Below are 10,995 nucleotides of genomic sequence, written 5' to 3'. Positions count from 1 at the left end.
TATCATATTTCAGCAATTATATTTTGTATTCTCAAAAATCTAAGTACCGATTTTATGGTTTTGTCATCGTTTCCGAGGGCTGATGATATGTCAGGTTTCAATCCAAATCTACTGAGTTGTGATTTATAGTATGGGCATTCCTCAAAATTGTGGCCAATTGTCATATTGTTATTGCAGCGTTTACATTTTGGTTGCGTCTCCTTTGTAATGAGGTAGGAATGAGTGAGTCTTGTGTGCTCTATTCTCAGTCTAGTGAGCACAACTTCCTCTCTACGACATTTGCGGCTGGAGGTACTCCATGGTCCAACTTCCTTCTTTATAGTTTTCGGCTTACTCGCGGGGCTCTCGTTCCACATAGATTGCCACCCATCTGTAATTTTCCTTATAAGGGGTCTGCTCATCTCTGTTGGAGTTAAAACGACTTTGCCACGTCCCGGTAGCGTGAGTGCTTCTCTAGCAGCTCGATCAGCCAGTTCGTTTCCTGTGATTCCCACGTGGCTCGGAACCCACATAAATTGTACTGATATGCCCAGATTTACTAGGCTGGTTAAATAGTAATGGATCTTAGGAATTTTGGGGTGTTTCGGGTACATGTAATCTATGGCTTTTAGCGAGCTTAGTGAATCTGTTACTATTATGATGTTTTTTGGTTCGAAGACAAACAGAAATGTAATGCTGCTATTATTGCATTTAGTTCAGCTGTGAATATATCACATAGCTTGTGTAGTTTGATTTTGTGCGTGGAATTGTTGGTAACAAAAGCTGATGCTGTTGATTATTCTGACTTTGATCCGTCTGTGAAGATTGTAAAGGCTGTCGGCATGTTTTGAATAAGGCGAGAAAAATGAGCTTTATATCGAGAATGTTCAGTGTTGTGCTTACAGTATTTCGAGAGTTCTAGAATTGTTTTAGGTCGATAATGGGTCCAGGGTGGATGGTCATTTTCTGATTGATTAATTTTTAAGGTTTTAAGAAAAGAGATGGTCGAGGCGATTTTTTTTGACAGCGGAAGAGTTGAATTTTGTTTTTCTTGAAAAAGATTGGAAAACTTTCCATTGAATATATATTTATGGGTCGGATGTTCTGTCTGTGGGTACAATTTTGAGGTGTAGCCTATGGCTAATTTTAATCTTCTAAATAAAAGAGGCGATTGTCCGGATTCAGCGCATAGGCTAAGAATAGGGCTTGTTCAAAATGCTCCGGTCGCGATTCGAATTCCGGCGTGATGGATTGTATCCAGCTTAGCAAGGACTTGGGAACGAGCCGATCCATAGACGAATGATCTGTAGTCCATTTTTGAACGTATTAATGCCTTATAAAGTGTGAGTAAGCTAGTTCTATCGGCACCCCAAGAGGTGTAGCTTAGTGAGCGAAGAGTGTTTAGTTTTTTGGTACAGTTCGTTTTTAGTGTACAGATATGATGTTGCCACGTCAGTCTTTTGTCAAATGTTAAACCTAGAAATCTATGGTAATCAGCGTATGGTATTTGGGAGTCACCTAGAAATAGATCGAGAGACAGAGGTGTGTTTCGTTTTCTACTGAAGTGGAGGCATTTTGTTTTTTCGACGGAGAATTGAATGTCGGTAGTGTGTGACCAATGTTTGATCCTGTTTATTGCATTCTGTAATTTAAGTTGGATATCGTGAATACTTCCAGATCGATAAAAAATTGCCAGATCGTCGGCAAACAAAAGAGGCTTAACTCCCCTAGGCAAATTCAGTCCTAATTCATTTAAAGCTAAAGAAAAAAGAGTTGGACTGAGTACACATCCCTGAGGTACACCATTAATCTGTCTGTATCCCTGTGAGAGTTCGTTTCCAATTTGTACCCTATAATGTCGATTTTCAAGAAATTGTTTGATAAATTGGAACATTTGGCCCCTGATTCCTGTAGAGGACAACTTTCGTAGTATGATGGCATGGTTAATATTATCAAATGCCTTTAGCATGTCAAAGAAGACAGCTATCATTTGTTGTCCGTTAATAAATGCATATTGAGTCTCTGTCTCCAATGCTATCAAGTGGTCTATTGTAGATCGACCCTTTCGAAATCCTGATTGGAATGGTTGTATTAGGCCATTTTTTTCTATAATCCACATCAATCTTTTATTAACCATTCTTTTTATTATTTTGCATATACAGCTTGTGAGAAAAATTGGGCGATAGCTGGATAGGATGAGCTTATCTTTTCCGGCTTTTAGAATCCGATTGACTATTGAATCGCGCCACATTTTTGGTAGTTTTCCGGTTGACCAAATGTGATTATAGTAGTCAAGTAAACATTTTTTTGTGTCATTTGGAAGTCTTTTAATCATATCGTAATGTATATTGTCAGGACCAGGAGAGGAACCCTTTATAGTGTTTAGTATGTTATCGAGTTCCCACATTGTAAACTGTACGTTGTAGTATGAGGTTATGTCTGTATTATTTTGGAATTCTGTTTGTTCTGGAGTACTATTTCGGCGGGAGTTATATAATTTGGAAAGGTAGTCTGCAAATGCATTTGAAACAGTTAATTGGTCATCAGAGAGCCGTCCGTTGACTAGTAAGGTCGGGCGGGGAAAGAACGGTTTGGACGAGAGTTTTCGAATTTTGTTCCAAACGATGGTAGAACTTGTAGTGGCGTTTATATTATTGACGATTTTTTTCCAACTTTCGGTTTTAGATTGGTTAAAAGTTCTCCTACAAAGTGCTCTCTGTCTTTTATACTCTATTAGGTTATCGGTTGTCATTGATCTTTGGAATTTTTTGTAAGCTCTTCGACGATTTTTAATGGCTTCCTTGCACTTGTCATTAAACCATGGGACAGATGGTCTTTTCGGCAATCCAGATATCATCGGTATTGATGCTTTAGCCGCTTGTAATATGGTGCCATTGATTGCCTCACATCCCTCCTCAACACTCATATCACGAGGAGATCCTTTTGGTGGAGTAGCCAGGAACGTATATTGGAGCCAATCAGCTTTGTCTAGCAACCATCTGGGTTTAGTTCGGCATATAGGATTTAAAGTTGTGAATTTTATTAATATTGGGAAGTGGTCACTACTGTGTAAATCGGGAAGAACGGTCCAGTCTAGATTATTGTATAACGTGGAGCTGCAGAAAGATAAGTCGAGAGCTGAAAATGATAAAACTGGACCTTTATTAGTAAAGATACAACATATCGGACTTAGTACAGGTTAATTAATAATAAATGATGAATTTTAGTAATCGATCGTGATAAATAATAATCGACTGATACAAAGAGTAATAAACCACTGTTTAATAATTTCCACGCCTTTTTATAACAATCAAAATTTAATATTCAAACATATTTTTACAAATATTTCTGTTTTAAGAAACGAAATAATTTTCTTAATCATGTGTAGAATGTTTATTGTATGTCATAGAATAGTGGTTCGAAAACATTAAATTACTGGTAGGTAATTGAAATAATTTCATTGCTTTAGACGCAATATAACTCGTTTTTCATCTTGCTATAATTTCGTTGCTGTTGTTGGCCACTGTGCCATCTCGCCTATGGACCAGAGTTATGTTAAATTACACGTTGTACCTGATATAGCGAGCCTGAAGTTGTGAAACTAAGGTAAAGTATTGCTTCTGTACGAAAATATTAATTGAGGCGATAGCTGGCAAAAACCTCTCTTCCGCAGATTGCATATTTATAATCCTCGATATTCATTTTGTTATCCATAAAGTATCCAACTAGTATCGTGGTTTTCAAATTTCGCAGAATGTTGAATGAATGAAGTTTACACGCACGTTTTCTATATAATGGTTCAGTTTGGATTTTCTTTCTTGTTTTTAAAGAAGAAAATGTTGAAAAACTGTACGCCTGTTTTAGTAAAAACATTTTTAAAAAATTGTCTACTCATGATGAGCAGAAGTGTAAAGTGAATCGATTGAAAAGGAAGAAAGGCCACGTTTTCGTGACCAGATCAACACAGTTTCTTTATTTTTAGCATAATTTCAGTTCTATACAGGGTAGAAAATGTTGGAAAACAACGCATATTTGGCTCATATATGTACTAACATGTCTCATCACAAATCACAAGCAGTTAATTACTCCTAAGTTTATGTATTTGTACCAAATTTCAGATTGGAAGATTGGAAATATCTTAACAATTGATAACAATATTCGATTAATAGCAGTAAAAGTAAATAAAACAGTTTAAAAAAAATATATTATTTTCTAAATAAAGTAGTATTTGTTCGGTCTGATTGCTTATCAGTACCACAATGTATGACAACTGACTTCATATATTGTTACATTTATAAAAAGAAACTTCACATGCTGATTTTCTAAGAACGTCGTTTTCGAACAAACACCCTTTTTTTAGTGACAACACAGTGGGTCAAATGACCGATCTAGTGGCACATATTTATTGGGTAAAATTAAGGGTCAGCAATGAAGTCTAAGCCAAATTTTAGCTAAAAAAAAAGCGAGCGTAGAATTATTACTTTTATTGAATACTTGTTGCGTTGAAATGATTTATTTAGAAATCTACCTGTTGATTATCATCTATATTATCGTATAACAGATTGAACGCTTGGAAAAATGTTTCTTTCAATCCTCATTTGCTGTAAAGGAAGGATTAAATTAAGGAATATCTCAGAATAAATCAGCAGTATCTCGTTCGCCAGATATAACAAGTGATAATTCTGTAATCAATTTAATTCCGTAAAACTTGAAAATAGTATGTGTTCTACTTTCCATATTTTCGCAGTAGTCATGAAATGATTCTCTATGTTAAAGAGGCGGAAAGCACACCTTACAAAAAGCCCCTCCGTGAGGATTTTTCAGACATAAACTAAGATAATTAAAAAATAATCACCATCTGCCAATATTAGCGGAATACTGGTTAATTTTTTGAAACAATACACTTAACTAGTGATGATCGCTCAAGAATTCCTCTGGACATCCTTGGCCCTTAACAACTTTTTCATTCTTGAAAATATCGTGAAAGTGGTTGTTCGGATCAAATTGCCAAACATTTGCCTTTTATGGCATAAAGATATTCATAAATTAATTATGAATACCGTAGAATAGTTAGTGGCTTATTTATTTGATGCCTAAAGATCCATCGTGAGACTCTTTCCACAAAAACGAAAAATTTTGTAATCCTGTTGTTCAAATTGTTATGGTCATATAAAGGGGCAAAAGTTTAGACTTTATGATTGAAAAGTAAGGCTGGTTTTTAAATTATTATTTTATACTATTTCATTATCCTAAACAATTTCAACTGCTTAAGATTAGAAACTGACAGCTATTGTTTTGAAATTAAGACTGTTTTTGTCTCACCAGATTGGTCTTTTGGCCACTGTGAACTGCCTCAATTCATGAGTAATTACAATTTTTTAATATGACGAGTTATAATGCGTCTAAAGCAACTCTATGTGCATAATAATGTTTCATATTATGCCTACATATATTTTCTTCTTCAAGGTCCTACTAAGGTCTTTTTAAAGTCACTCTTAAGATGGCAGCCACAACCATAAAGGATGCCCTTGCTAAGTGGTCTGATGAAAATGACAAAGCAGATCCGACAAAATCCACCTCAATCGAACTGCAGTTTATGCTCCCTCCTATTGAGAAAATGGATAATACTCTTTCAACCCTCGTAAAATGCGAGTATGTCTTATTTGAATTACTTGGAAACATATTGAGAGTAAAGTTCAACCGACTTTTTTTTTGTTCTATTCAATTCATTGGATAAATTAATCAATCAATTCCATTATATATCCACCAAATAAATTCAAATACTTTTTTGTATTCAAAATTAAATGACCTAGAGAAGTATAACATGGTTGATCTTACTGCTCTGCTAACGGAACAAGTTAAACGTCATTGTTTTCCAACATCAGTTTTTTTTTTTTTATCCTTCTAGAAATCCGACTATAACTGCCATAACTCGGGCAAGGATTTATAGTATAATATCCTGCCATATTTATCTGAAATACTGTCATAATCAGGTAAAAATAAACTAAAAATACCTTGAAATTTCAAACTAACCTCACCATAAAAAACTGATGTTTAAAAGGGGTCCCTAAACGACCGACATGGTTGTTAACAGTCTAAAGATGATAGGCTGAATCTGCAAGCAGGGCCCTGTTTCATAATGGAAGCTAATAGAATTAGTTCATAGTACAAGTGTAGAAACTAGTGTGATAATAATACTAATACTTATTTTTTTCATGATAGGGACGACTATTAGTGATATTACAGGAATTAAAAAATACTAAAGTACAAGTTACTATTGTACAAGTCTGTGTAATTGAATTAAGATAAATTTACAACACTAATAATATTAGTTTGTACTTTATTATGGAACAGGGGCCAGGTGGTGAATGGGTGTCTTTGTTACAGTTAGCCAATATCACTTTAACGGGCCTATAGGCGACTAACATGGTTGGTTAATATAGTGTTCCAATTTCACTTTTAGTTCGATTTTACTTTAACCGTTGGTTCAACATTGGACTCAACCCCAACCTGTCTGCAAACGTACAGCATCTCATCTCCAAAATCATTGCAAGCGCAATAGTTTTTGTTTCGACGATTGCGGTACCGATAATGAAACTATCAGACACTTTAACAGTCCATTCAAATCCCTACACGGTCAGTCTATGACGACTGTTATTATTCAAAAGCCATATTGATCCAATCAAGGAGACCCTACACTATCAGATAGTACAAGACCCGGAGAGAAAAAAGGCCGTTATTTCATATCACTTTAAATTTAATGAAAAATATGTATAATTACTAGTCAAAATTTATGAGTTTGCCAAGTATAGGTACGTGGAATATAAAGTGGCGGCTGTCTCCGAAACGTTAAAAAAAAAAATAATTCCTTCATTCGGAGCTCTATATCTTTAATACTACTAACAAAACTAGAAAAACTAAGAGAACATCATTTAAAGTAGAGAAAACTTTTACTAAATATGAGCCCTAATAGAGCTATTTACCTTAAATAGTTCCCGAGATATAGCTTTTTAAAAAGCAACATTTCATAAAAAATGTACTGAAAAATTAATAGTGAATTTATTTTGAGAAATCTATATCTCAGGGAACCATAAAACATATAGATGGTCTGTCAGCACTAAAATTAAAGATAGTTAAATGTACTATAAAGTAGTTCCTAACGTTTATATTCGTAGGAGTAATATTTTTTATGATATTTGACAAAATAAATTCACAAGATATTAATTTCTAGTTATACATAATACGTACATATGTTTGCCTGCACTCAAAATAAAGGTAATTTAACTTCCTATAAAGAAGTTTATGACATGAATCTTCATAATGCTTTTTGTTTTTATGATATTCGCATATGAATATAACATTTGCCCATGAAATTTTGTCCAAACTACAATAATTTAATTTATTTACGCAAATATAAAAACTACTACTCCTACGAAGATAAACGTAATAAACTGCTTTCTAGTACATTAAACTAGCTTTAGTTTCAGTGCTAATAGACATATGTACGTCAAATGGTTTTTGAGATATGGATTTCTCAAAATAAATTCACTAAGTTCTAATTTTCAGTGCATTTTTTTTTTTTTTTTTTTTTTTATGAAATGTTTCTTTTTAAAAAACTTTATCTCCGGAACTATTGAACGTAAATAGCTCTATCAGGGCTCATATTTAAGAAAATGTATTCTACTTTAAATAGTGCTCTCTTAGTTTTTTTAGTGTTGTGGGTAGTTTTAATGATATAGAGCTCCGAATGAAATATTAATTTTTTTTATGGTTTTGAAACAGCCGCCTTTTTGTATTCCCCCAATAGTACAAGAGCCGGGAAGAAAAAAGACAGTTATCACACCCCAATTTTTGATTACTTTAATGAAAACTAGGTATAATTACTAGTCCAAATTGATGAGTCTGCCAAGTATAGGTAGGGGGAATAAAAAATGGCGGCTGTTTCAAAACCTTAAAAAATAGTTTGATTTATGAAAAACTTCATTTCATTTCAGAAACCATTGGACGCAAAGATGTCTGCCAGCGCTTAAATTAAAACTAATTAAGTTTACTACAAAATAGTTAATTAAGTTTATCTTTGTAGGAGTAGTAGTTTTTATGATATTTGACAAAATAAACTCACAAAATGTTAATTTCTAGTTGTTCGTATAAAATGTTGGATTTTTGAAAACAATATATCTCTAGATCCATAAGACGCACATATGTCTGCCAACACTCAAAATAAAGGAAATTTAACTTACTATAAATTAGTTTGACACTTATCTGGGTAGAGGTAGTAGTTTTTATGATATTCACATATGAATATGAATTTGACAAATGAAAATTTGTCCGAACAACAATAAATCAATTTATTTTAGCAAATCTCATGTAAACTATTACTCCTACGAAGATGAACATCATAAACTACTTATAGCTCATTAAACTAGCTTTAATTTGAGTGCTAATAGAGATATGTACGTCAAATGGTTTTTGAGATATAAATTTTTCAAAATAAATTCAGTAACTACTGATCTTTCAGTACGCCCCATACGACATTTTTATGTAATGTTGTTTTTTAAAAAGCTATATCTCGACAACTATTAGACGTAAATAGCTCTATTAGGGCTGATATTTCAGAAAATTTACTCTTCTTTAAATAATGTTCTCTTAGATTTTCTAGTGTTGTTGGTAGTTTTTAAGATATTGAGCTCCGAATGAAAAATTAATGTTTTTTTAAGGTTTTGAAACAGCCGCCATTTTTATTCTCTCTACCTATACTTGGCAGACTCATCAACTTTGACTATTAATTATACAAATTTTTCATCAAAGTAATCAAAAATTGGGGTGAGATAACTGCCTTTTTTCTCCTCTTTGGCTCTTGTACTATAAGATTTTATATTTGGGGGCGTGGCTATATGTTATCAAACGCCTTTCTCCTTGTCCTACAGCAGTAATTTAAACTATACATAAATTCAACGGTTACATTCATCGGTCAACTATCTCTCATAATTATACATCAATTAATTTCCTCTAACATCAGAATACAGGAACAAGATGAATATTTATAATTCAAACAAGCATTCTATTCAAATAAATTAACTTACTAACATAACATATATATATTCGACAGTCTTTAATTATACTTTATGTATAGCTATCTAATGTTCATATGTACTTTATTTATATTTTTATTATCTTGTTCGAGACTGGTAGTTTTATTAATAATAAAAAAAAATTATCCAAACAGTCAACATTATTTATTAAAACCTATTACATGTCCAACGTTTCGGCCGATCCGGCCATCACCGAAGACAATCTTAATTTTATTATCACATTGATTTATTTTCAGGCAACTATGCCCTAGTGAATTTAACACAGTTAAAATAAACCTATTTGGCACTATAGCGTTTAATTATAATTTCTATCCTTCATAGTTTTTGTATTTTACTATCATTAACGTATCTTATAACTTTTACTATCAGCAAACTAGTTATAATAATAATGTTATGATAATTTATTGAAAGTAAAATACAAAAATTGTGAAGGATAGAAATTATTAATAAATTCTATAGAGACAAATAGGTTTATTTTAACTGTGTTAAATTCACCAGGGTACAGTAGCCTGAAAATGTGTAATAAATCAATGCTGTGCTACTAAAATTAAAATTTTCCATGATGATGGCCGGTTCGGTCTAAACGTTAAATTTGTAATATGTTTTATTAAAGAAGGCTAAGACTATTTGGATAATTTTTATTATTGATAGTTCGTATTTACTTTTCTTTTATTTCTTCAGGTTTTTGTCCCTATCAACTAACAATATTGAACAAATAACTGGTCTCCAAGGTATGAAATGTTTAAAAATTATCTCTCTTGCGAGGAACAGTATAAAAAATTTGAATGGCTTGGTACGTGTATATTGCATAACAATTATATTCTATTATAAAGTATATGTAATTACTGTAATTTAAAATAGAAGTAACAAGGGAGGGAATTAAATAAAATATTATTTTTTAATGGAGTTCAAGCCGAAATTTCATAAATATGACTCAATTTATGGTCTCAGATTATAACTGGCAACAACAGAAATAGTTCGGCAGGTCTAAAGGGTATTTCAGGATGACAATAAAACCAAAAGAGTTACAGATTTTAAGGCCAATACAGATGGATTCTGAAATCCATGTGCCTTAACCTTACAGAACGTCAATCTTTTACTGTCGTTTCATTTAATAATTTAAACCAATAACCCTTTAATGGTCCCTTAGTTCATAAATAACAAATTTAGTTTGCTTCAAAAGCATTTATATATAAATTTTTATTTTATTATTTCCAGCAACCTGTAGCAAAAACCTTAGAGCAATTGTGGATTTCTTACAATGACATCGAGAAAACGAAAGGAATTGAAGTATTCCAAAATCTAACATTACTTTCTATGCAATTCAATATGGTAAAAGATTGGGCCGAATTCAACCGACTCAGTCAACTTACCAAGTTGACAGACTTATATTTTATGGGTAATTTTAAACACATAAAAGTATTTGTTAATCATAAAGAACTATACGTTAATTTAAGGAATTCTGATAGCTATAGTGGTCTAGATATCTCATTTATGTATAACTCATAATACTAATACTATCAATATTTATAATATTAAATCATTATTTTTCCTAAAAGTTCATATAGCACCTTCCTTCAGGACATGTTTATTAAATACATATATGTAGAATTTGAATGGCGTACTTCGGTTCAAAACTACGAAGACAGTCATTCTTGAATGTTTCTTAAATCTAATATTTAAAAATGAATTTTCGTTTGTTTCGTACCTTATGCACTGCCACATAGTTCAGCCAATTGTGATCGAGTGTGATCCGGTATGGTCTAGTGGCTAGGATACCTGGCTTTCACCCAGGAGGCTCGGGTTCGATTCCCGGTACCGGAATAATATTTTAGGTGTTGATGACCAGAGGGTTTTTTACGCCTTTAAGGCTAAATGTACACCTACCCTTCCTGGGACGCACCAGAATTTACTTTTCTATTTA

At 32.8% G+C, this 10,995-nt stretch overlaps 1 protein-coding gene and 1 non-coding gene across 4 annotated transcripts in view; both read left to right on the top strand.

The window, feature by feature from the left end:
- Positions 1 to 3,290: 3,290 nt before the first annotated feature.
- LOC106683877 (dynein axonemal light chain 1) overlaps positions 3,291 to 10,995 on the top strand; it is a 22,872-nt gene continuing 15,167 nt past the window's right edge. For 2 of the 3 annotated variants that reach the window (XR_010844133.1, XM_067050103.1), the window contains exons 1-4: positions 3,291 to 3,417; positions 5,446 to 5,631; positions 9,753 to 9,864; positions 10,290 to 10,470. Coding sequence is in view for 1 of the 3 variants with exons in the window: in XM_067050103.1 (XP_066906204.1) it covers positions 5,480 to 5,631; positions 9,753 to 9,864; positions 10,290 to 10,470 (445 nt within the window). In the remaining 2 variants the exon portion in view is untranslated. Of the gene's footprint in view, positions 3,586 to 5,445; positions 5,632 to 9,752; positions 9,865 to 10,289; positions 10,471 to 10,995 lie in introns of all 3 variants that reach the window. The other variant, XR_010844134.1, reaches the window with a different exon arrangement.
- TRNAE-UUC (transfer RNA glutamic acid (anticodon UUC)) lies at positions 10,824 to 10,895 on the top strand. Its single transcript has one exon. It is a non-coding gene; the product is annotated as a tRNA-Glu (tRNA).

Source organism: Halyomorpha halys, unplaced genomic scaffold, assembly GCF_000696795.3.
Source record: "Halyomorpha halys isolate HHAL.00 unplaced genomic scaffold, Hhal_1.1 Scaffold524.1, whole genome shotgun sequence".
Taxonomy (NCBI): Eukaryota; Metazoa; Arthropoda; class Insecta; order Hemiptera; family Pentatomidae; genus Halyomorpha; species Halyomorpha halys.
This window is presented reverse-complemented; position numbering and strand designations above follow the sequence as displayed.